The sequence below is a fragment of the Callithrix jacchus genome, chromosome 20, assembly GCF_049354715.1.
Source record: "Callithrix jacchus isolate 240 chromosome 20, calJac240_pri, whole genome shotgun sequence".
NCBI classification, from domain to species: Eukaryota; Metazoa; Chordata; class Mammalia; order Primates; family Cebidae; genus Callithrix; species Callithrix jacchus.
In genome coordinates this window covers 27,422,266-27,449,261 of record NC_133521.1, presented here as the reverse complement: position 1 = coordinate 27,449,261, position 26,996 = coordinate 27,422,266, and the positions used below count along the sequence as shown (strand labels likewise).

Genomic DNA, 26,996 nt, shown 5'->3' with positions numbered 1-26,996 from the left:
CCCAATGGTCGTTGGTCTCTCTCTAGCATCCTCTCTGGTGGCGGCCGGGCTGGGTACTGGCGCCCTAGGCTACAGTGTCACCTCAGCCACTCAACTAAAGGACAAGCTTCGCGTGGCTATCGAAGCGTCAGCCACCTTCCTGGCCTCCCTCCGGCGACAAATCACGTCACTGGCCCAGGTAACCTTCCAGAACTGATGGGCCCTTGACCTGCTGACAGCAGAAAAGGGAAGTACCTGTCTGTTTCTTCAGGAGCAGTGCTGCTATTACATCAATGAAACAGGCCTTGTAGAAGAAAATGTCAACACTATCGCCTCCGAGAGGACCTCCGCAAGAAGCAGAATGCATCAGTCTCACCTCTCAACTGGTGGCAATCCCCCATGCTAACCTGGCTAACCCCTATTATCACTCTCAAACTAGTTTGTCTTCTGTTAATGCTAGCCCCTTTTTACCTCAGGTTTTTACAGGCCCGCATGAGAGAAATTTCCAGGGTGGGCCGTAAACCAGATGCTACTTCACCCCTATGTCCGACTCCCAACAGAGGCACCAGCCAACTGACCCTTCTCCCTCACTCCACCCCTATTCAGCAGGAAGTAGCCAGAAAGAAGCGGCGTCCTATATCATCAAAAGGGTCAGAATGTAAGGCCAGACACACCAGCCTCTGCACTCAGCACCTGACTGCACCCTGCACCAGGCTCTGCACTCGGCACCTAGCTCTGCCGCATGGCTCCCCTGGAATGCTCCAGGCTGATGCAACCCTGGCTGGCTCTCGCACCGGAAAACCCACCCAACAACCCGCCAACCAATGGCGGCCCACCCCGTCCCAATCCCACTCCCGTGGAGCCAATCAGAGCACCCAGCTGTTGCTCGTTCCTCATAGCCATAAAAAACCCCCGCCCCAGGAAGTCAGCGCAACTTCCCTAGCCCCCTTTTCCCGGACCAGAGAACCTCGCCTGGGAGCTGAATAAATTGGCATTTAATTTTCTTATACTGGCCTCAGTTTCCTCATTTTAAACTCGGCAATGACCCTTACAATGCCTGCAATTCCAACACTTTGGGAGGCTGAGCTGGGATGATCACTTGAGCCCAACAGTTCAACACCAGCCTGGGCAACATAAGGAGACCTTATTTCTACCAAAAACTTTAAAAAATTAGCAGGCACAGTGGCATGCCCCTGTGGTCCCAGGGAGGATGAGGTGGGAGGATCATTTGGGAGGACGAGGTGAGAGGACCACTTCAACCTGACAGTGTGGTGAAAGAGTGAGATGTTGTTTCAAAAACAAAAAAAAAGTTTTTGTAAGTTTTTCTTGCTCCCAACCCCAGACCAAAAAAAAAAAAAGGAGAAAAACAGAGAACCCTAGCAAACTCTGGAGTCCCTCATACCTAAACACTGCATGGCAATGGAGACAGGGTACAACTCAGCTGTGGAAATAAAGACTCAATGTGGACTCTCTTTTTCCATCTTCCTTTTCCCTGAGCTAATTTCATAAATCAAATGCTGTAGGCTCGGCATGGTGGCTCACGCCTGTAACCCCAGCACTTTGGGAGGCCATGGTAGGAGGATCACCTGAGGTCCAGAGTTCGAGACCAACCTGGCCAACACGGCGAAACTCCGTCTCTACTAAAAATACAAAATTAACCAGGCATGGTGGTGCACACCTGTAATCCCAGCTACTCCGGAGGCTGAGGCAGGAGAATTGCTTAGAACCTGGGAGGTGGCAGTTGCAGTGAGCCAAGATTGCACCATTGCACTCCAGCCTGGGCAACAGAGGAGAGACTCTGTCTCAAAAAAAGCTGTCAACCACACCTCAGTCAAAGATGAATATTTCAAAGTCCTCACTTCATGGGAAGAAATGTTCACCTTAAGTATTTTACCACAGTTCCTCCTTAAAAGTGGAATAAGCACAAATGAGTTAAAAAGGGAAAGGCAGGCAGCCCTGAGCAAGCTGGTGTGTGTGTGTGTGTGTGCACGCGTGCGTGTGCGCACGTGTATGCGTGTGTGTGCACATGTGTGTATGTCTGTGTGTGCATCTGTGTATGTCTGCATGTGTCTGTGTGTGTGCACCTATGTGTGTATGTCTGCGTGTGTGTCTGTGTGTGTGCATGTGTGTGGGTGAAGGTGTCCACATCTGTATGTGTTGAGGGCAGAGAGCTTGAGAGAGAAAATTGGTTAATAGAAGGTTTGTTTCAGCCAAGGAGCCCCTTACTAGGACAAATGCCTCTCTGATTTGGAACTTGCAGCCCACAGGAGCAAGCTGGACCCCTCAGGGAGCTACAGAACCTGCAGAAAGTGCACTGTTAACCCCTCAGATAGACTTGTCCGTGATCACCTCTAGACGCCGGGCTCCTTGTCCCTCTGTAGAGCAGCTGGGCATGACAACAGGGCAGGTCCCATTACTCCCTGGCCCCGCCCTCCCTTCCCAGAAAGGGCATGTGGTCAGAGTGGAGAGAGAATACTTTCAGAAACACTTAACCACTAATCATAGCGGCTTACCCTGAATGATGAGCTGGGCAGGATGGGATCAGCCCAAAGCCAGGGGCAGCTGGGACCACTTTGCATGAACTGCCACCTCTCCACCCGTGGCCAGCCACCACCCTCTAACACACAAACCCTACACATCCCCTCTCCCCAAATTCTCTTCTTGCCCTAAATCTGGAGTTTCCAGGTTTGGATCTTGTGTACCTTTAAAATATGACACTTAAAGGAAGAGAAGGCCTCCACATCTGAGACAACTCTTCTCTTAGGCAGTTTCCTTTCTTGGAGAACTCACTCAATCCATAAAAGATGGGATCATATTGTGATGAAAAGCTGGCCCGGATGCTGAAACCACACATCGTGGCCAAAATAGCACCCAGACAAATGCGGGGCGATGGCTGGGACAGCCAGGCTTGGCTCTGCCCACGACTTCAACCTTGGCCCAAGCCCCCCCTCACCATTTAGGGGGTGGGGAGGAGTTATGCAGCCCCCAGGGCAGGCAGAAAGTGGTTGAAAGGCTGTGCTAGTCAGGCCAAACTTCACAAACGATTTTAAGTCACCTCATTATGGAAATTCAGCTCTCTTTATAGCACGCCCTTCTCAGAATGAGGTGTGTCCTTACCTAAGGTCCTCTCTCAAGAACTGAGGCCTCCTAAAGGAAAGCCAGCCACGACCCGGAGCCAGGCTCCCCAAAGCAGTTCTAATGCAGATGAGGTCCCCAGGACAAGGCTGCTCGATGACCCTTGGCATGTAAGCTTTGACGGTCACAGCCCTGGACTCCGTCCTCAGCTACACCCTGACAGTCAGAGCCTTGGGTGCCATGGGACATCGTGTCTTACCCTTCATGAGGGCTGCTGAATTGTACTCAAACATCCTTTTCTGAGTGTTAGGCCTCGTTCTAGAGACAAAACGGAGTCCTGGACCTCAGGAAGCTTCCACCTTAGTGGATATGCTGTGAGTTGTAATTCTGCTCAGATAGAAATTTCCATCACAGCACACAATGCTGCTTTGGGGAAGCCACCTACCTGGCTGGTGAGTGAGCCTGGCTGACCACATGACTGTCACCTCAGTGCAGCTTTGCTGACCACTGTCACCTTTGCAAAAGTTCAAAACCTTTGCAACGGTTTTGTTTAAATGGTTTCTGTTTAAACAAAATAGGATTTTGTTTATATATTAAAAAAAAAAAAAAAGCCTTGGAGAAGTGCAGTGGCTCCCGCCTATAATCCCAGCACTTTGGGAGGCCGAGGTAGGTGGACCACCTGAGGTCAGGAGTTTGAGACCAGCCTGGTAAACATGGTGAAACCCTGTCTCTAGTAAAAATACAAAAATTAGCCAAGTGCAGTGGCGGGCACCTGTAGTCCCAGCAGCTTGAGAGGCTGAGGCAAAAGAATTGCTTGAACCTGGGAGGTAGAGGTTGAAGTGAGTTGAGATTAAGCCACTGCATTCCAGCCAGGGTGACAACAGTAAAATTCCATGTCCAAAAAAAAAAAGGAAAAAATAGAATTACCATATGACCCAGTAATTGCACTTCTGGGTATACATGCAAAATAACTAAGGGCTGGCGTGGTGGCTCACGCCTGCAATTCTAGCACTTTGGGAAGCCGAGATGGGTAGGTCACCTGAGGTCAGGAATTTGAGACCAGCCTCACCAACATGGCAAAACCTCATCTCCACTAAAAATAAAAAATTTAGCTGGGCATGGTGGCACATGTCTGTAGTCCCAGCTACTTGGGAGGCTGAGGCAGGAGAATCACTTGAACCCAGGAGGCGGAGGTTGTAGTGAGCTGAAATCACACCACTGCACTCCAGCCTGAGCAACTGAGCAAGACTCGGCCTCAAAAAAAAAAAAAACAAAAAAACTGAAAGCAAGACCTCAGGAGAGATATTTGCACATTCACGTAGACAGCAGCATTATTCACACTAGCCAAGAGGTAGAAGCAACCCACCCTCGACAAATGAATGGATGAAGTGTTGCATATGCACACATATGAGTATTATTCAGCCTTAAAAACAAAGGAAATTTTGACACAGGCTACAACATGAATGAACCTCGAGGATACTACACTAATTGAAAGAAGCCAGTGGCAAAAAGACAAATCCTGTATGATTCCATTTAAATGGTACCTAGAGTAGTCAAACTCATTGAGTGAAAAAGCAGAATGATGGCTGCAAGGAGCTAGGGAGAGAGGACAAATAGGGAAGAAATTTGTGGATGAGCAAAAATATCTAATAAAATGAGGCTGGGTGCAGTGGCTCATGCCTGTAATCCCAGCACTTTGGGAGGCGGAAATAGGAGGATCAATTGGGACTGGCCCAGACAATGTAGGAAGACTCCATCTAAATAAATACATAAATAAATTGTGAAACAGTTTTTGAAAAAGCATTTTGTGGCTGCATCAAAATTTTTGAACTCCTGCTCTTCTAAAGTTACTCTCCAAAAAAAAGGAAAGATCTTCCACAATACCACAAAATAATAAATCCTAAGCCTGGACCCTCCCGCCCCCCAGGCTTGGCCAAGAGGACCCCAGAGAAACCTTAAAAACCTTAATCCCCAGCGACGATGAGATGCAAGCTCAGATACAACTGGTTACACCCCCGCCTTCCGTGGTCACCGTGAGTCTTTCTTTCCTCAGTGTTAAACAGAAATCAACTCTCTCAAAAGACTTGATCACTGCTGATTTCAACCACCTGCCTCAAGCTGCCTTCCCTTTTGTGGTTTCCACACAGCAACTGACCTCTTATCAGCATTCTGGGGCACTGAGTATCTTTCTGTCCACTGCTTCACCTTCTGATGGACAGGGTCTAACTGTAATACATTTATTAAATATTAAGTGTCCATCCCAATGGGCAACAAAGGGCACAGGTAACAAACATGTTAGTTTACGACGCAAGCGTCTCCCTTCCTGAATATTTATAGCTTCTCCTATAACCTGATAAATATGTAAACTCAGCCAACCAGTTCAGTGTAAATTCCTGTCCCATCCTTCCCTCCCTTGGAGTGCCTGCTTTTTGGTTTCAGATGGAGGCTCCACTTCCTGCCTGCAGGTTATGGTACCCCTCTTTAGAAATAAAGCTCTCTCTTCTAAATTTAAAGAGTTTGTAGCTTTTATCGTTGACAACATATATCTGATAAAGGAATTTTATCTAGACTTGATAGAGAACTCTTAAAACTCAGCAGTTAGAAAATGACCTAATATTTTTAAAACAATCGGAAGATTTGAGGTAGGCAGATCACCTGAGGTCAGGAGTTTGAGACCAGCCTGGGCAACACGGCTAACCCCATCTCTACAAAAATACAAAAATTTGCTAGATACGGTGGCAAGCACATGTAGTCCCAGCTACATGGAAGGCTGAGACAGGAGGATGGCTTGAGCTTGGGAGGTGGAGGTTACCGTGAGCCAAGATCATGCCACTGCACTCCAGCTTGGGTGACAAAGCCAAGCCCTGACCAAACAAAAGATCTGAACAGACGCTTCACCAAAGATCTACAGATGGCGAATAAGCACACAGAAAAAGTTCAACATCATTAGTTCTCTGGGAAGCACAAATTAAAACTACAATGAGATATCATTAAGTATCTATTAGAATAGACAAATTTTTTTAGGCCAGGCACGGTGGCTCATGCCTGTAATCCCAACACTTTGGGAGGCCAAAGCAGGCATATCACTTGAAGTCAGGTGTTTGAGACCAGCCTGGCCAACATGGGTGAAACCCCGTCTCTATTAAAAATCATGCCATTGCACTCTAGCCTAGGTGACAGAGGCAGACTCTGTCTCAAAAAAAAAAAAAAAGCAAAAATTTAGTCAGTCATAGTGGCTGGCGGAACCTGGAAGGCCAAGGCTGCTGTGAGCCAAGATTGTGCCACTGAAGTCCAGTCTGGGTGACAGAACAAGACTCTGTCTCTCACAAAAAAAAAAAAAAAGAATTGAAAAGTTTTATACAACTGATGGTAAAAAGTCCTGGTTAGGAGGCAAAGTAACTGGAACTCCCATACATTGATGGCAGGAACACAACATGGCCCAGCCACTTTGTAAACTGTTTGGCAGTTTCTTATAAAGTTAAATATGCACTTAGCATGCAAACTGACAATCCTACTCCTAAGTATTTTTTTTTAATTATTATTTTCAGACAGGGTCTGGCTCTGTCACCCAGACTGGAGTGCAGTGGCATGATCATGGCTCAATGTGGCCTCCTGGGCTCCAGCAATCCTCCCACCTCAGCCTCCCAAGTAGCTGGGATCACAGGTACGGGCCACCACGCCCAGCTAATTTTTGCATTTTTTGGTAGAGAAGGGGTTTTACCATATTGCTCAGGATGATCTCGAACTCCAGAGCTCAAGCAACCCGCCCATCTTGGCTACCCAAAGTGCTGGGATTATAGGCATGAGCCACTGCACCCAGCCTCTCCTAGGTATTTACCTATGAGAAATGAAAAAAAGTTTGAAGAAAAGCCTATATGCAAATGATCATAGATACTTTGTTTGTAATCACCAAAAACCATAAGCAACTCCAAGTCCTTCAACTGGTGAATGAACAGACCAACTGTGGTACGTACAGTGGAATAAACTCAGCACATAAAGGGAATGAACTGCTGGTACACACAGCGACAGAGGTGAATCACAACTGAAAAAGACTCCAAAGGCTACAGTGTACCTTCCCATTTTTAAGATATTCAAGACGAGATCAGACTTAGAAAACAGATCCATGCTTGCCAGTGGCGAGGGGTAGAAGGAAGAGCTGGCGACAAAGGGGCACCAGGAACTTTCTGGGGTGATGAAACTTTCGGCATCTTGTTTCTTTTGTTTTTGTTTTTTTGACACTGAGTTTCACTCTTTCGCCCAGGCTGGAGAGAAGTGGCGCAATCTCAGCTCATTGCAACCTCCACCTCCCAGGTTGATGTGAGTGTCCTGCCTCAGCCTTCCACGTAGCTGGGATCACAGGCTCCTACCACCACACCCAGCTCACTTTTCTATTTTTAGTACAGATGGTGTTTCACCATGTTGGCCAGGCCGGTCTCAAACTCCTGATCTCAGGTTATCCACCCACCTCAGCCTCCCAAAGTGCTAGGATTGCAGGCATGACCCATTGCATCCAGCCTTTCTGTATCTTATGATACTGGCTACCTGGCTGCATGCTTTTGTCAAAACTTACAGAGCTATACACTAGTAAGGATGGATTTTACTGTTGGAAATTATACCTTAGTAAACTTAATACTTGTAAAAAGCCATTGTGGAGTGAGAAACAAGTGAGTAAAAGTTGTGTGAGGGTATGCTCAAAAAAACAGAAAGCAACAATGTGAAAGGGAATGTAATTCAGGCAAAATTCAAGACCCTACAAACATTTCTGAATTAGTAAACGTAGGGATTCTATAAAGATTAGGGACACATTTCTCCCAAATGTCGAGAATTCATGGCTAGGCTGGAGGTGGTACCTCACACCTGTAATTCCAGCACTTTGGGAGACCAAGGTCAGAGGATCACTCAAGCCCAAAGGTACAAAACCAGCCTGGCAACATAGGGAGACCTTGTCTCTACAAAAAAATTTTTTTAATTAGCCAGGTGTGGTGGCGAGTGCCTGTGATCCCAGCTATGCCGGAGGCTGAGGTGGGAGGATCACTTGAGCCCAGGAGGTCAAGGCTGTAGTAGGCTGTGATCTCACCACTGCCCTCTATCCTGGGCAACAGAGCGAGAGGCCCTGTCTCCAAGAAAGAAAAAAGAAAAGGAATTCATGGCTGGCTGGATACCAGATGCCAAGCATACTTTTTTCTATCTTGGTAAAAGAGGCCCAGAATAAAAGGCAGGTTCATTGACCCCAGACTCAGGCCCACTGCTATTGGAGTTCAGCAAAAGAGAAGTTTCCAGGTGTAAAACCTGATTATTGGCCAGGCACAGTGGCTCAAGCCTTTAATCCCAACACTTCGGGAGGCTGAGACAGGTGGATCACCTGAGGTGAAGTTTGAGAACAGCCTGGGGGACGGAGGATGCAGTGAGCGAGATCCTGCTGCTGCACTCCAGCCTGTGTGACAGAGCAAGATTCCGTTTCAAAAAAACCTGATTACTGACTTTTCTCCTGTAAAACAAGCACAAAAAGTAATATTGCCCAATAAAACTCATCTCACATTCCAATCCGGGAACCAGTATTTGCCTAGGATTACTAGAACCTAAAGGGTTCCCACTCTCAAGTCTGTCCCTTCTCTGAGCACACTCTTAACTGGTCATTGTCTTTTAATAGCTGCATGGAAAAAAAAAAAATTGAGTGGAGCTGGGCCAGATTCCAGTGAGACAGAACCAGAAAGAAACAGGCACTTAAAATAGAAGCATGAAAAAATAAAAAAAAGGAAGCTGTAATGGGAAAAGAAACAGTCTCCACCACCCAGAGATGCATCAATAAATAAACCTACTCCCACCTTCACCCTCCTCAATTCTTCCTCCACACTCAAATGAGAATGAGAAGAAAAAATGGAGAGGGAGGTAAAAGGAGAAGTGAGCCGGGAAAGGCACAAATAGATGAAAATGGGCTCCTTCTAGTCACTGCAAGGGTAATTTATGGCTCCATTCCACACCCTACCTCTGGACTGTTGGCCTCACAAATGACAGGGAAGGTAAAAATACAACTGCTGCCAAGTCCATTCTAAATTACAGAAAAATTTCCGGAAGACAAACCATTTCCTTTTGCTCACCCTAGAGTACAGAGCAACCTTCTCGATGGTAGCAATTTTATTAGACTAAAAAAACTCACCTTGAGCAAGAATGTACAGGGAATAGTGACTCATCTAATCTACTTCCAAGCTGTATGTTGGGCTTAGTGGAGAACAGTGTTCAAACACCCTCCCAAACTTGAAAGAGAACTAGAGAGTTCAGAGGAGAAGTGTCCAACTGCTCAACATGGCCATCGACAGCTAGAGGTACCTCGAACAGAGACAGCAGCCTGTGCTTTGTCCTATGACCTGAGATCCCGGATCCTGAATTATGAGGGTATAGGACACGGTCGCCACTTAGGAGATGAGATCCCAGGCCATCGACCTTCACTGCGCACAGAAGGAATCTCCATGGGGCTGGTGCGAAAGGAATACAGAGCACAGCCTGTACAGGTGTGCCAGAAAAACCTCTTCATCTTCTTGCCACTGGCATCATTCCCTGTTTGAATCTGGCCCACTCACTGCCGCCTTTTACTCTAGCTCCAGACCAGAAAGGACTACACAGAACTTTGAATGAATAGGGGACTACAGTATATTAGAGTGTTCTTTCTTTCCTTTTTTTTTTTTAAATAGAGATCAAGTCTTGCTATGTTTCCCCAGCTGGACTCGAACTCCTGGCCTCAAGCAATCCTCCGGCCTCAGCCTCCCAAAGTGTAGGGATTAGAGGTGTGAGCCACCCTGCCCGGGCAGAGCATTATTTCTAAACGTTCTGACAAGTCACAAGGCAGGAACTCAGCAGGAGGGAGACAGGCTCCAAAAAGAATATGCTCAATGGACATTTCTCAAAATACTTCTCTAGACCCCTACGAAGGGATGTCAGACCCTTGCTGATCTACTTGCCTGGCATACTTTTCCTGGACTTTCCACCCAGGTGGCCAAATTCCTAGGCCAAATCTCAGTCTAAATGCCTCTCATCTCCAAGGCTACCGTAAATTTCCCTTCATTCATTCATTCATAACATCTTAATTGTTCCCTTTACGGCACTGCTATATGCCATTACATATTCATGAGAGCAAGGACCACGTCTTGTTTTGTGAACTTTGGAAACTCAGCACCTAGGGTGTGCCTGGCCCATAGTAGGCACTCAAGAAATATTTGTTGAATGAAGGAAAGATATAAGCTGTCAGGTTCTAAATCACTCTTGGGCCTGTAATCTCCAATACTTTGCAAATTCCTTCCAATCCAGTCACTCATCACTTCCCCGACCCCTTTAAAGAATGGAATCATACCACCACACCTGGCTAATTTTTTTATTTGTTGACCAGGATGGTCTCGATCTGTTGACCTCGTGATCCACCCACCTCGGCCTCCCAAAGTGCTGGGATTACAGGCTTGAGCCACCGTGCCCGGCCCTATTTTTATTTTATTTTTTATAGAGATGGGGGTCTCAAACTCCTGGACTCAAGTGATCCTCCTGTATCAGCCTCTCAAAATGCTGGGATTACCGGTGTGAGCCACTGTACCCGGCCAATTAGAGAGAGTATTTCTACTGTGGGGAGAATTTCTAAAATGACCTCCCTCCCAATCTAACTCCAACTCTAATGCCTAAAACCTGTGAATATGACAAGGCACCACACCCTTGAGTATGTCATCATGTACCATAGCTGACCTTAAGAAAGGGGATCATCCAGGTGGGGTCATCCAGTCTTTAGCATCATATCACCTCCTGGGAGCAGAGAGCCTTCTCCAGCAGGCAGCAGAAGAGAAAATGGGAGCAATTCAAATCACAGGGAGATCTGACACTCCCTTCCTGGCTTGAAGGTGGAGAGGGCCCCATGAGAAGGAATGCAGAGGTAGGTGGGGGAAGCTTAAGAAGTTAAGAGAGACCCCCACTGATGGTCAGCAAGGAATGGGTACCTCAGTCCTACAACCACAAGTAACTAAATTCAGCTAAGGACCTGAATGACTTTTTTTTTTTTTTTTTTTTTTTTTGGTGACAGGGTCTCCCTCTGTTGCCCAGGCTGTAGAGCAGTGGTACAATAATAGCTTACTACATCCTTGACCTCCCTGGGCTCAAGCAATACTCCCACCTCAGTCTCCTGAGCATCTGGAATGACAGCTGTACACCACCATGCCCAGCTAATTTTTGTATTTTTTTGTTGAGATGGGGTTTGGCTATGTGGCTCAGGCTGGTCTCAAACTCCTGGACTCAAGCCATCTGCCCACCTCTCAGCCTTCCAAAGTGCTGGGATTACAGGCATGAACCACTGTGCCGGGCCCTAAATGACGTTTGAAGCGAATTCTTCCCTAGCATATGCAGATAAGAAGGCTGCTCTGCCAGGGCCTTGATTTTGGCCTTGTGAGACCCTGAAAGGAAAAGCCAGCCATGTGATCCTGGACTTAAGACATACAGAACTGTGAGCTAATAAATGGTGTTGTTTTAAGCCCTAAGTTTGTGGTGATTTGTTACATAGTAATAGAAAATGAATGCTGATAAATGACAATTCAGTTTCCATAGTAGAAGATGGAACTCTCAAATACATGTAAAGCTAGGGAAGGGCCTTGACCCAGTTCTTGCTGGTCTAATTCAGAGGGCCTCATACAGTGACGGCATCACTCTGTGGGATCCAGTGACCATTGCAAAGGGGCAGCATTCCAGTGATCCTAATGTCCTTAGGGAGACGCACGTTCCTAAGATTCAACAATCACTTGGGAATTTAAACATTTGGATATAAATGAGGTATTACCTATTCTTAGAAGGTTAAGTAATGTTCTTTTCTGGCAGAGTTGAAGTACACAGACTTTACATGTTCTTTTCCCAAACAAGACTTATTTATGTGTCAATTCTTCTCTGATTCCAATATTAACCTTAAAAGCTGCAAGGATGTGAAAAAAACAATTCAACACAGAAATATCAATCATGAAGAAAAAACAGATGAAGCCGCAGAGACTGTGCAGGCAGTGGGACCCCAGCACATTCTTGGTGGTTCACCTTACAAGCACAAGGCGGTTCTGATAAAGAGCGCCCCCTCTTCCCTGCGGTCCTGAAATCATCACATCTCAGGAATCAGGGCGCCAGGGAACGTAAACCAGCAGCATGACCTACTCAGAAGTTTTGGCAACTGAAAAGCAGGAACGCGAGACTCCTTCAGCTCAGCAAATATTTACTGAGCAGCTACTACGTGCAGCACGGCACTATTCTAGGTCCTGCTGGGGACACAAAGATGAATGAGGCACACAGAGCCATGGCATGGTGTTTGGGTGAAAGCTTCAGCACCACTCCCCCCAACCCCCCTCCTTCCCAAAAAACAACAAACTAGGTGGAAGAAATAACTCCTCAGGAGTCTCCAATTCTTTTTCTAAGTGTAAAGAAAAAATGTATTACTTAATTTGAAATAAAACTTTTTTTTTACTGGTTCTAAAGGTAAAATTTCAAAGAAAAGGAACAAAACCACAGGGCCCTAATCCCCCATTCTCCACTACAAAATAACGAGTATCTGCACCACATCCTATTCTAAGTTTTCACTAACTTCATTAAAATTTCTTTGTGTCATTTTGTCATTAAAGAGCTGTACTGTTAGGCCGGGTGCAGTAGCTTATGCCTGTAATCCCAACACTTTGGGAGGCTAAGGAAAGAGGATCCCAGACCAGCCTGGGCAACACAGGAAGACCCTGTCACTGAAAAAAAAAAATTTAAAATTTAGCCAGGCATGGTGGCACACACCTGTAGTCTCAGTTAGCTGAGGTGGGAAGATCACTTGAGCCGGGGAGGTTGAGGCTGCAGTGAGCTGTGATTGTGCCACTGCACTCCAGCCTGGGTGACAGAGCAAAACCCTATCTCAAAAAAAAAAAAGAGTTGACCTTCCAAGGTCATTTGAACACACAAAGTAGACCCAACATATAGACATGCTATATATAAAACTCAGCATAAGACCAAACAGAAAATTTGCAGACTGGTAGCCAGTAAATGAGCTCTTATTCCCTTCACACCACTGGATGCAGAATTTCACACTCCATTATGAAATAATCGGAGAGCCAAAAATACCGTCAAGCCATCAAGACTTTCCTTGAAAAGGCAGACCAAACATAGGCTTAAAGTGGAAAGTAAGGCTGGACACAGTGGCTCATGCCTGTAATCCCAGCACTTTGGGAGGCTGAGGCAGGTGGATCATGAGGTCAGGAGATCAAGACCATCCTGGCTAACATGGTGAAACCCCATCTCTACTAAAAATACAAAAAATTGGCTGGGTATAGTGGCACGCACCTGTAGTCCCAGCTACTTGGGAGGCTGAGGCAGGAGGATCACTTGAGCCTGGGAGGTCGAGGCTGCAGTGAGCTGTGACCACCACTGCACTTCAGCCTGGGTGAACAAGACACTGTCTCAAAATTTAAAAAAAGAAAAAAGAGGTCAGGTGTCGTGGCCCACACCTGTAATCCCAGCACTTTGGGAGTACGAGACGGGCGGATCATGAGGTCAGGAGTTCAAGACCAGTGTGGCCAATATGGTGAAACCCCATCTTTACTAAAAACACAAAAATTAGCTGGGAGTGGTGGCAGGCACCTGTAGTCCCATCTACTCAGGAGGATGAGGCAGAAGAATCGCTTGAACCTGGGAGGCAGAGGCTGCCATGAGCTGATATCATGCCACTGCACTCCAGCCTGAGTGAGCAAGACTCTGTCTCAAGAAAAAAAAAAGAAAAGAAAAAGAAAAAAGGGGCCAGGCATGGTGGCAGGTGCCTGCAGTCACAGCTACTCAGGAGGCTAGGGCGCAAGAATCGCTTCAACCCAGGAGGCAGAGGTTGCACTGAGCTGAGATCCCACCAATGCACTCCAGCGTGGGTGACAGAGCAAGATTCCATCTCAAAAATGAATAAATTTTAAAAAAAGAGAAAACCTTAATACAGAATCGATTCAACGTTTGAAAGGAGTCATTCTTAGGCTATTAAAATGCCATCAGAAAGACAGTCACTAAACCAAATCCCAAATCACCATCCCTACAGACCTTGGCACTTTAAAAGGAGCTGTCCGGTTCCAACAGAATCCTAAAGAAAAAGTCTAACATCGTCTCACCAAACCACAGCCACAAACACCATGGCTGAAGCACCCCTCTTTCCTTGCCATCCGCATCTGCCCAAAGCATTTGCAGCCAGTTCTGTTCTGGTCTTCCATCAGCACATGGCCAAGCTGCCAAACTCTCATGACTAGAAAGTCATTTCTCCAAGACCCATACTCTTTTTACTGGCTGTTCTCTACACTTTTCCCCTTTCAATTATGATTTTCTAGGACTGAGAAATCGTAGAATCCAGATACAGATCTGGTTAAAGTAGAACTAGCATTCATGTGCCCTGATCTGGCGACCCTTACTGTGGCCCTGTGGTTCACTGTCAGGAATACGATGTTTTGTTTTGTGTTTCTTAATTTTGGGTTCTCATTCCTCCTCCTACAGGTGCACTTTCAGAGAAATAACTGTGCCCGGAGCCATGCAGTAACAATGTTCTATAAAGACTGCTGAACACCAAAGCCAACTATCACGGGGATGTGGTTTTCTGTTTTCTTGAGAGGGAGTCTTGCTTTGTCACCCAGGCTGGAGTGCAGCGGCACAATCTCGGCTCGACGTAAACTCCACCTCACGGATTCAAGTGATTCTCCTGCTTTAGCCTCCTACGTAGCTGGGATTACAGGCGTGAGCCACCGCGCCTGGCCAGGTATGTGGTTTTAAAGTGACACCTTAATGAGCTCCCCACATCTTGTGTCTCTTGTCTCCATGAATGACATCACAGCAGAGGAATTTGGGATCCCCTCACCCCCACCCTTCACCTTGTCTCATTAGTCAGACATGCAGTCCTGCTTAATTACACCTCCTAGGTATTTCTAGGTATTTCTCTTGTCTCCTCTCTATTCGCTACAGTCATAGACTAGTCATCAATTGCAGCCTCACCAGTTCCTGCCAGAGTCCTCTTCATCAGTCCCTGAGTCTGGCCTCAGCCCCACTGTGTCAGACATTCCTACCCTCTTCTATTCCATATGCCCACCCTGACTCATTGCAGGGACTAGAGGACTTCCAGACTCCCTTGCAGATACATTCTGGGTGTGATTTACATTGCACCAATGAGAAGTTCTTGAAAGAAATTTAGAAAGCAGAAGGAAGGCAGAAGCCATTTGTCCTATGGTGGTGGTGACTGGCAGGGCTCCAGCAGACTCCATGCCTCATTGTTTGGATGCCCGCTTCAAATACATAAAGCAGTCGCAAGGGTGCAATAGTTTCTTGGCATGTGAATTGCAGCTGCAACCCTGTGAGCCTGAAACCAAAGACTTTAGGGAGACCCCTCACTCCTGCTGCACCAGCCCATCCAATGACTTTCATAAGCATCTAATTCCCCATATTAAATCCTTTTCTGTTCAAAATACCTAGAGTGGTTTCTGTTTCCTGCAATGAACCCCAATTGATATAGCTTCAAATTCATCCATGAGACTACTTTCCTGAGTAATTTACCACAGAAAAGACATTACCATACCCTTGCTCAAAATCCACTGGTTCCCTGTCTCCGAAGAATAAAATCTACAGTCCTCAGTAAAGCACAAAAGGACCTCTGTGAACCGCTCTTACCTTCAAACCATCTTCTACAGCAAGGACTGGCAAACTTTCTGCAAAGAGCCAAACAGCGAATGTTTTAGGTTTTGCTAACCATATGATCTCTGTTCTAACTACTCAACATGCCACTGCAGCATGAAAGTAGCCACAGACAACATAAAAATAAATGAGTATGGCCGTATAAAAATAAAATTGTATTTCCAAAAACAGGTGGTAAAGAAAATGAGAAGACAAGCCACAGACTGGGAGAATATATTAGCAAAACATATATCTGATAAAGAACTGCTTACCAAAATATAAAAAAAAATGCTTAAAATTCAACAATAAGAAAATGAACAACCAGATTTTAAATATGGGCAAAAGGGCAGGGCATGGTGGCTCATGCTTGTAATCCTAGCACTTTGGGAGGCTGAGGCAGGCAGATTGCCTGAGCTCAGGAGTTCAAGACCAGCCTGGCCAATATGGTGAAAACCCATCTCTACTAAAAATACAAAAAATTAGCTGGGTGTGGTGGTGCATGCTTATAATCCCAGCTACTCAGGAGGCTGAGGCATGAGACACACTTGAACCTGGGAGGCAGAGGTTGCAGTGAGCCAAGATTATATTGCACTCCAGCCAGTGGAATGACAGAGCAAGACTCTGTCCAAAAAAAAAAAAAAATTAAAGAGTGAACCCTAACATAAACTATGGACTTTGAGTGACAATGACGTGTCAATATAGGCTCATCATTCTAACAAATGTACTGCTCTGAGGGGGGGCGGTTGCTGATAGTGGGGAAGGAGGTGTGTACGTCTGGGGGAACGTAAAAGTACTCTAAAAAAAATCATGGCAGATTTCACTCAGCAAAAACAAACAAACAAATAGGAACAACGACAAAAACAGGTAGCAGGCTGGATCTGGCCTGCAAACCAAGTTTGCCAAGCTATCATCCCTGTTATCTTACATGTCAACATTATTAAATGACTTTTGTTTCTGCAAATGTGTCGAATTCTCTTACTCCCCCCTGCCTTCGCTCATGCTGTACCCTCTGCCTGCAGTGACATCCGTGATCCCCATTTCATTGGTCTGGCAAAACTCCTTCAAAATACAGCTCAAATGTGACAGGTCTTCCCCAAATCTCCCAGGCAATCTAGGTAACATCCCACTACATCCCTCTTGCATGTGTACACACCATCGCCGTGGATCCATTGCACTGGACTCTAAGTGTGATCAGTGCATCTGTCTCCTACTACAGAAACTCCCTGACGCAAGGGACCCTGACTTTTCATCTTTTAATCACCACAACCTAGCTCAGAGCTTGGCGTTCATGTATATCAAGTGAACATTGCTTTCAATGGCAGATATTTGCCTTCCTTCCTCCTAGTTTATAACCAGCTTTCTGGCACACGCCACATCTGGACTATAAACATCTCTCTAGGCTGATACATGCCAAATAAACACCTATGCAATACATAAATGTGTAATACTCTACATCTGTGGTTTTAAAGATCTCTCTAGGCTCATAAATGCCAAATAAATACCTATGCAACAAATAAATGTATACTGTGGATCATTTTAGTTGGTGCAAAATTAATAAACCAATGTATAAATGAGTATGTAATTAATCTCCATCATTTTTTTTAAGAGATGGGGTCTCCCTATGTTGCCCAGGTTGGTGCAGCGGCGTGATCATAACTCATATCAGCCTCGAACTCCTGGCCTCAAGTGATCCTCCTGCCTCAGTCTCCCAAATAGCTGGGACTACATGCATACAGCAACTATGCCCAGGCATGATTACTTTTCAACATCTGGCTTAGAAAATGTACTGGGACCCCTGACCACTGTCTCAATCCTGTTCCATATTTACCAACTGCTCAGAAGAGAGCCCGGCCTGCACACAGGGAGCTGGAGCAGGGACTACGTCTTAATTATCACTGAATGAATAAATAAATACGTCACACTTATTCCATTGTCTTCCCTAGCAACAGAAATGAGGCTATAGCCACATTTTAAGCATAAGCTATTGGGTGAGAGGACTTTCTGCTGACATGGCAGCATCTCTAAATAACTGCAGTTCCCAATCAAGCAGCCTTTAGTCACCTCAGTGGAAGGAGGGGTGGCAACTGCCAGCTGACAATGACTGTGAGAATGGCCTAGTGCCCAAGTCTCGGCTCCTGTCCACCCTCGCCACCTCCTCCCTGCTAGCTCTGCTTCCCAGTTCTCCCCCAGCCCTCCTAGGACTTCCTGAAGTGTTCGCAGTGGACTCACACCCGCCTAAGTTTATTTTTCTTTCCTTTCTGGGATAGGCTGTCTGCAGACAGAGCTGATGATCTATTTAGAGCTCACCAGAGACGGTTGGGCTTTATAAATCTCTGAGATTACAGATCTTTTAAATCTTCAGAGGCCATTAATGCCAAGGCAAGGCAGCCAATAAATCTGGTATGTTTTCATCAAAGCAGGACAAAAAAGAAGAGTAAAGGAGGGAGAAAGAAAACTATCATAAGAGACTCTGAAACTTTTCCATGTAAAAGAATCACTGGGAAAGACATGTTAAAATGCAGATTGTGACCAACGTTGGCCACTACTGACAGCTGATGAGGCCCATAGGCAAATTCAAGGCCCCCAGCTCTACACCCACACACAAACTCACACATACACACTCTCATGCACGTTCACATGCATTCATAAACAAAATAAATACATATGGCCATAAGAAAGGAAAATAAATTGTTGAAGCCTCTATATATAGCTGCTTTTTTTTTTTTTTCCCCAGAGACAGCATCTAGCTCTGTTGCCCAGGCTAGACTACAGGGGCTCCACTCCATCTTGGCTCACTATAGCCTCAAACTCCTGGGCTCAAGCAATCCTCCCAACTCAGCCTCCCAAAGTGCTGGGATTATAGGCATGAGCCACTGCACCTAACTATAGACAGCTTTATAGACAGCTTCTTTTTTTTTTTTTTTTTGAGATGGAGTTTGGCTCTTGTTGCCAAGATGGAATGCAATGGTGCAACCTCAGCTTCTGGGTTCAAGCAATTCTCCTGCCTCAGCCTCCCGAGTAGCTGAGACTACAGGCATGTGCCACCACGCCTGGATAATTTTGTATTTTTAGTAGAGACAGGGTTTCATCATGTTGGTCAGGCTGGTCTCAAACTCATGACCTCAGGTGATCCACCCGCCTGGGCCTCCCAAAGTGCTGGGATTACAGGCATGAGCTACCGAACCCTGCCAACAGCTTCTTAACTTAACTAAGATCCCTTACATGAATTCTGGTGTTTCTGTTGCTGTTACGTTTCCCTGTATGACTATGGAAATTTTCCTGGGATTCTAGACAGAGGAGCCAGCTATTCAAGTCAGAGGAAGTCGTAAGGTGCTAGGAGGAAAAACTCCATTCACAGACAGTCTGGGCTTCATTTTACCTCGACTCCCGCTATGGTTTGGATGAAGTTTGTCCCAGCAAAATTCATGTTGAAATCTGATTCCCAATATGGCAGTGTTGGGAGGTAAAACCTAGTGGGAGGTATCTGGGTCATGAGGGGGTGGATTCCCTCATGAATGAATTAATGCCCTCCCATGGGGGTGATTTCTCACTCTGTTGGGAACCCATGAGAATGGGTTATTAAAAAGAGCCTGGCAGTGGGGTGTAGTGGCACACACCTGTAGCTACTTGGGAGGCTAAGGCAAGAGGATCACTGGAGCCCAGGATTTCGAGGCTGCAGTGAGCTATGGGTGTACCACTGCACTCTATCCTGGGTGACAGAGCAAGATTCTAAATATATATTTCATTTGAAGAAGAATTTAAAAAAATGAACACTTGGGACCCACGGCCCAGGCAAAGAAATAACATGACCAGTACTTTAGAAACATTCTTTGTACTCTTTCCTCATTATACCTGTCTCCTTCCTCCCAAAGATAACCATCCTCTGAAATGCAGAGTTAATTATTCCCATTCTTTTTTTTTTGAGACAGAGTCTTACTCTGTCCCCAGGCACCAGGCTGGAGTACAGTGGCACGATCTCAGCTCACTGCAACCTCTGCCTTCCGGGTTCAAGCAACGCTCCTGCCTCTGCCTCCCAAGGAGCTGGGACTACAGGCACGTGCCACCACGCCCAGCTAATTTTTGTATTTTTTAGCAGAGATGGGGTTTCACCATGTTGGCCAGGATGGTCTTGATTTCTTGACCTCATGATCTACCTGCTTTGGCTTCCCAAAGTACTGGGATTACAGGTGTCAGCCACTGAGCCTGGCCTCTTTTTTTTTTTTTTGAGATAGGGTCTCACTCCACCACCCAGGCTAGAGTAGAGTGGCGCAATCTTGGCTCACTGCAACCTCCACCTCCCAGGTTCAAGCAATTGTCCCTGCCTCAGTCTCCCAAATAGCTGGAATTACAGATGTGCACCACCATGCCCAGATAATTTTTATATTTGTAGCAAAGATGAAATTTCACTATGTTGGCCAGGCTGGTCTTGAACTCCTGACCTCAAGTGATCCACCTGCACTGGCCTCCCAAAATGCTGGGATTACAGGCGTGAGCCACCACACTCAGCCCTACCCATTTTTTATAGTTTTACTACCTCTGAAGGTATCCATACAACACGTATTGTTTGGCTTTGCATTTTTCAACTTTCTACATATGGCATCATACTATGTACTGTTTTCTATAACTGCATCTCTTGTTCAACATTATGTTTCTAAGATTCCACCATATGGATATAACCATCTTTCACCCATTTTTGCTATGAAGCAGTATTCCATTACAGGAGTGTATGACAATTTATAATGTAAACTCTTTCCACAATCAGACCTCTGATCTCATATTAACACAGTCTGTGGGCTAACAAATTTATGCCACACAAATTGTTGGTGGCAGTCCCATGCTGGCTTCCATGTGCCAGACCAGATAATTATTATTATTATTATTTGAGACAGAGTCTCACTCTGTCACCCAGGATAATGCAATGGCGCAATCTTGGCTTACTGCAACCTCCGCCTCCCAGGTTAAAGCGATTCTCCTGCTTCAGCCTCCCGAGTAGCTGGGACTACAGGCACATGTCACCGTACCCAGCTAACTTTTGTATTTTTAGTAGAGATGGGGTTTCACCATGTTGGCCAGTCTGGTCTCGAACTCCTGACCACAAGTGATCTGCTGGCCTTGGCCTCCCAAAGTGCTGGGATTACAGGCATAAGCCACCACGCCCAGGCTTCATCTGATTATTCTTGAAGAGGAGGCAAGATCCCACTAAGAAATGGAGCTTTAAGACCTTGCTTAGCAAGGAAATGGTACTCTGTGAGATGAGATTGGAGGAATGAACCCCTCAGATAAAACCCTTTCACAGTTCCAGTTCTACAGCTTCACCAAGCAAGGGAACGAAGGAGAAGAAAGGGTTGCTTTGACATCACAGTCTTCACCTTCATGGGCACATCAGAGCACCTTTGTTTGATCACAGTGAATAGCGCCCAATTCCAAGAAAAACCTACCCTTCAGACAGCAAAAGCTAAATATTTAGTCTGGGAGGCAGCAGGCAGAAGCCCATCATTCTCTCTGCCCCCAGAAAGCAAGGACAGCAAAGGAGTGCCCTTGATCCCAAAGGTCTGATTCATCACCTCCCAACTACAGTCCTTGATGTAAACGCACCAGTAACGCCTCACTTCCCAGGCTTGTGGGGAAGGGGATTAGGCGTGCACAAACAACAGTCTCCAGACACAAAGAAAAGCCGCTGCTGCTTCCGCTGAGCATGCCTGTTGTATAAGACCCTCTGACTGACATGCCTTATCTCAGTTCATTCCTCCAATAACCCTGTGAGGCAGGTAATAACCCCACTTTATACCTCAAAGTATAAAAGAACTGGGGATCTGAGAGGTTTTGTGACTTATCCAAAATCACAAGTAAGTGACAGGCCAGGATTTGATCTGCATCTCCTGATTCCAAAGCCCTACACCCTTATCCAGTAGACTACCCAGCCACTACCTACAGTGGAAATCACGTGTGCACAGTGACCTTCATACCTGCAACAGGAAAGTGGAAAGAGGGCTTTTAAGGAGACAAAGATAGAGGCTTTGGGTAGTATTTTCAAAAGTGTTTCCTTCTGAATGGTAACAGGTTTTATGTGAATGCAGAATGAATACTTAGATGGCAGAGGCCGAGGAAAACTTAAGAGGCTATGCGTAGTAAAAGCCTGCAGCAGCTAACAGACTGCGAAGGACTCCGATATGGCTTACACTGTTTGGAAGGTACCTTGCCCACCAGTAACTAACTAGCACTGAATGTCTGCCACGTGTGATGAGCCAAAATACATCCGATTTCCTGTTGCAGCCTGGCTGCTGTTTTAACAGCCAACAATTCTCAACACCAATGACAACAAACAAGGGTTAACAGGATCTTTGAATTTCAAGGTCGATCAACTAGAGAAATTCAGAGGCTAGTAAATAGGTCAAGAAATTAGGTCCAAACTCGGTAAGAGTTGAATTGGACTTTGAGCCCTAAATTAAGTGGCATGGGTGTGTGAGGCAAACTTTCCATCTCAGCTAAAAGACTAAGACGCAGTTACCTGCACCAAAGCTGTTAGTGAGAGTGCGAAGGCATCACTCACTAAAGAGTGAAATACTCAAGTATTCCTCGCCTGAGCTGTTCTAGCTTAACTAATTGTTTCCTTCAATTCCAAATGCCCATCATGGCTTTGTTGACACAAGATATGCCAATTACACTGTCATTCATCACCCTGTGAGACCCAACTATTACCCAGTCTTGTAAGTCACCTACCAAGTCACGGAAAATGTGACTGGTCTTCGGAAGTGAAGCAACACTTTTACGGTGACTTGGAGAAAAGAGAATGGAAGAATAGCATCTACAGAAAAAGGATCCAAACAGCCACCTTCTCTTGCTCCCCCACTTGCCATTCACCACAGCCTCATGAGCCCACAAAACAACCAAATCTGGAGAAGCTGACAGCTGTCCTCAGAGGGAGCTTTAAAGATGCTGCGGGTTTTCGCTAAAATCATATTCCGTTTTTCAAAGCATTATTCCCCCTCCCTGGGATCTGCGTGGGAAGTTGTTTTTTTTGTTTTTGTTTTTGTTTTTTAATTTTTTTTTACAGGCATAGTCTCACTCTGTTATCCAGGCTGGAGTGCAGTGGCCTGTTGATAGCTCACTGCACCCTCAAACTCCTGGGCTCAAGAAATCCTCCCACCTTAGCCTCCCAAGTAGCTGAGACTATAGGCACACACTACCATGCCTGGCTAATTTTTCTGTTTTTTTATACAGACAGAGTCTCCCTATGTTGCCTAGGCTGGTCTTGAGCTCCTGGCCTCGAGCAATCCTCCCACCTTCATCTCCCAAGAGAGCTGGAATTAGCGGCATGAGCCACTGTGCCTGGCATTGTTTGTGAAGGTTTTTACTGCCACTTATTTCTCTACTCTCTGCAGATAACAAAGATTTACAGACTACATTCATAGTTTGTACATTTATTTTCCTTAAAATGTCCTTTCAATATATGGGGATTTTGCACATTACAATAAACAATAAACAAAGGTGCCAACCCTCTCGCTCATCTCTCTAATATACTTAGAACTATTTTCCTGCCTAGACCTTCGGTTGCCATGGAAATGAGTTTGCACTACTAATACAGGTAAAAAATGGGAATTTCAGTAAATAAAATGATGTCATTCATAACACGTGTAACAAGTATAATATATAGACTCTAAGTGTAGGAGGTCTTAACCAACACTCAGAGGGAACCATGGGCCACCCCCGAAAGCAGAATGCACAGCCAGAAAATTGCACAAAGAACCATTGCTCTAAGCATTTCTATGTGTGTCCTGGAAGAATAACTGTGGCTGCAGCCCCAGACATACAAAAAAGCTGTCAAGTTTCCTGTTCGACAGTTGCTTTTATCAATAACCTACTTAGCCAGTCCCAATCTTCATCAAGGAACCTCTGACCCTTCTAAGAATCTTGAATTCTTTCACAGCCATAAAAAGCAATAAAAAAATAAGCCAGGTACAGTGGCTTAAGCCTGTAATCCCAGTTCTTTGGGAGGCCAAGACAGGAAAATTGGTTGAGTCCAGAAGTTTGAAACCAGTCTGGGAAACATGGTAAAACCCTATCTCTAAGAAAATAAAAAAAATTAGCCAGGGGTGGTGGTTCTCAACCATGCCTGCGGTCCCAGCTACTCAGGATGCTGAGGTGGGTGGACTGCTTGAGCCCAGGAGGTCAAGGCTGCAGTGAGCCCTGATGGTGCCACAGCACTCCAGCCTGGGCAATACAGTGAGACCCCATATCAAAAAACAAAACAAAACAAATGAATGAAATCATGTCCTTTGCAGTGACATGAGTATAGCCAGAGGCTGGAGGCCATTATCCTAAGCAAATTAACACAGAAACAGAAAACCAAATACTGCGTGTTCCCATTTATAAGTGGGAGCTAAACACTGGGCATATATGAACACGGAGATGGAAATAATAAACACTGGGGACTCCCAACACAAGGAGGGAGAGGGGCAAGGACTGAAAAGCTACTGATCGGATACTATGTTCACTATGTGGGCAATGGTATACCCATGTAACAAACCTACACATGCCCCCCCAAATCTAAAATAAAAATTTTAAATGTAAATTCCATTTTCAAAAAATAAAAGGATCCTGAACTCTGGACTTCTCTCTTAGCCTCCTTAACTACTGAGTCAGTTACAAGATCTCTGGAAATTTCCAACAGTTTCTACCATAAAATGTTCCCTGCCACTTCCCAGAGTGTTTTCAATAGCTCTTAAGCATCTTCCCAGCTCCTTCTTATTGCCAAGGGGGTCTTACCGGGATCTTCCACCAAAGCAGTTTGTACTGGGGGTCTGGTGCCGGTTCTCTGGAGCTGCTACTGTTCCACTGGAGTCTCTCGAAGGTGGCTGTGATCCTAGAAAGGAATCAATCACAAGAAAAGACAGTAGCATTGAGGAACTCAACTCGTGTTTGAGATTTGGCGGCCCTCTGTGTGTTAGAGTCGCCCACCACCACAGGATATGGACATCCGACAAGCCGCAGCCACGGCAGGAGAGGAACAGGGACGATCATAGAGAATCATCCATGCCACGGAGCAGTGGGGCTCAAACCTTGGAAACAGCTTCTCTTCTCCAAGACATTGAAGAACATCCAAGGCACTTACGAGCACATTATCTTAGCCATTAAATGAATTTCAGCCTCAAAAATGTGAGAAAAAGAATAAATACTAACTGTGCAACAAAGTAGGGGCCAGGAATGGGGGGCATTTCTTCATAACACACTCAGAGAGCTTTTCAAAAGCCAAATCAGGTCATCATCGTATTCTGCTAGAAACCCCTCAACAACTTTCTGTTTCTCAAGATGAGGTTCAAAATCCCTACACCAAGGACTTCAAGGCTGTGTGATCTGAGTTGACGTGTTTCTCTGGCCTCACCTCCTCCATTCTTTCTCCTTCTTGCTCCTAATAATCCAACCTCGCTGACTGCCTCTGTTCCCACCACAGGCCAAGCAACCCCGTTACCCCACACCCCCACCATGGCCTGTCTAAACTCCTCATCCTCCAGGTCTCAGCTTCCTCTGAGAAACTTTCCCTGATCCCTCCCCCACCAATTTAGATGAGATACCCCCTGCCCCACAAAGTACAGGAATCTCATACCACCCTGTGGTTTTCACTAATCGAAAGGAATCAATCACAAGAAAAGACAGAAGCACTGAGGAGCTCGACTCCTCAATGGAGTTGAAGCAGTGGAGACCATGTCAATTTTGCCCACTGCCATATGGCCAGCACCTGGTCTAAGACCTAGTGCATATCAGGGACACAATTATGTATATATGTGTTGAATACAATTACATATATATGTGTTGGATACAATTAGGTATATACGTGTTAATGAGTGAATGGCATGTTTTTCTCCAAGCACCAAAGCACCCCAAGTGCTGATCAGTCCAGTTAAGGGATTTTTCTCCACAGTCAAGGCCCATCCAGCCACTGAGATTCCAAACAACTGCTCTTGAATTGGAACTCAAATTGCACCCCTTTGAAGTTACAGAAATCCTGCTGGTGCCTGGGAAGTGCCATGGTTACATCACATCTAACAAAACATTTAATAAGAAAAATTATGGAGAAACCCAACCCATTTCAGACCTCAGACTTCATGAAATAATTTTCTGCTACATCCAAAGGTGACTAATTTCAGACTAGATCAAAAGAAACAAACAAGCAACATTCAGGACAAAGCAGGGGACACTCTCCAAACTCCCTGCTTCTGTCTGTATTTTGCTAGTGTATATCTCTAGAAGAACACAAAGTCCCCTTCCTAACCAATACCTCTCATAAAAAACACCCTCAACCTCCCCAAAATGTGTAACTGAATCAGGAAGGAAAATAATAGGCTGAAGTCACATTTGATAAAGATACTTCATTTTCTAAAGTCCACATGGGATGAAAAGATGTTTTTCTCCACTATCAAACCAAACAAGTATACATTTACAAAGACTGGACATTTACTGTGGCCCTTGATCAGAAAGCAGCCCTTCAAAATTCATGTCATGATACTGATCCAGGGTGCTAAGAAGAGTCAGGGCTAGCTACAGGCCAAGTTGAGTGGTACTCAAACCAAGATGCCTAGTAGAGAACCAAGCTCTCAGCACCTCCTGCCCCCTGCCCAGTCCCGCCCCGTCCCGGCACAGCCCTGAGGAGCAGGGCGGCACTCACCGTCTGTCACAGCACTGCCATTAGGCACACTTCCCAGATCAACAGTTGGCCCGTCCAGGAAAATCGTCAGCTCTCCGCCTGAGACAACGCTGCCTTTGTTCTCTGTCTGTAGGTTCAGGGTGAGCTGCGTGTTCTCCACTGTGGGGTACAAAAGGTAACATGGACAGGCTAAAGCAAATGCACCCCAAGTTAAGATTCTCTTAATTAGAAGCTCCCGTTTCACCTTCGTTGGCTTCCCTGGGAATGCTCTCTCCAGATCTTCAAATTTTGCCTTGTGGCATAGAAAAAACAGTGGGAAGGAATATGTCTAATGAAATCACTGTTCTATCAGGCTAGAGGGGAAGCTGTACTCTTTTTCTAAACATTTCGTATCACCAGATCAGCAACATAATTTCCACATTACTGATGTATTCGTTTGTTTATACTTGCAGGACTATGAGAAAAGCATAGGGATATTGACGGTGTACAGACAAAGAAATTAGTTGCAAGTAGTATTCCCCCTACCCACAGAAATGAAGAGACCCTAAGAAACAGTCAACAGGAGACATCTCCATCTACATGATATATTACAGGGGCTTATTCTTTTCTTATTTGTGTTAAAACATGTTTGTTT

The 26,996-nt window shown here is 45.6% G+C and overlaps 1 protein-coding gene across 10 annotated transcripts in view; it reads right to left on the bottom strand.

The window, feature by feature from the left end:
• WWP2 (WW domain containing E3 ubiquitin protein ligase 2) overlaps positions 1–26,996 on the bottom strand; it is a 179,724-nt gene that overhangs the window by 75,568 nt on the left and 77,160 nt on the right. For all 10 annotated transcript variants that reach the window (NM_001319872.1, XM_054248419.2, XM_035281558.3 and 7 more), the window contains 2 exon segments: positions 24,487–24,583; positions 26,384–26,521. In NM_001319872.1, coding sequence (NP_001306801.1) covers positions 24,487–24,583; positions 26,384–26,521 — 235 coding nt within the window.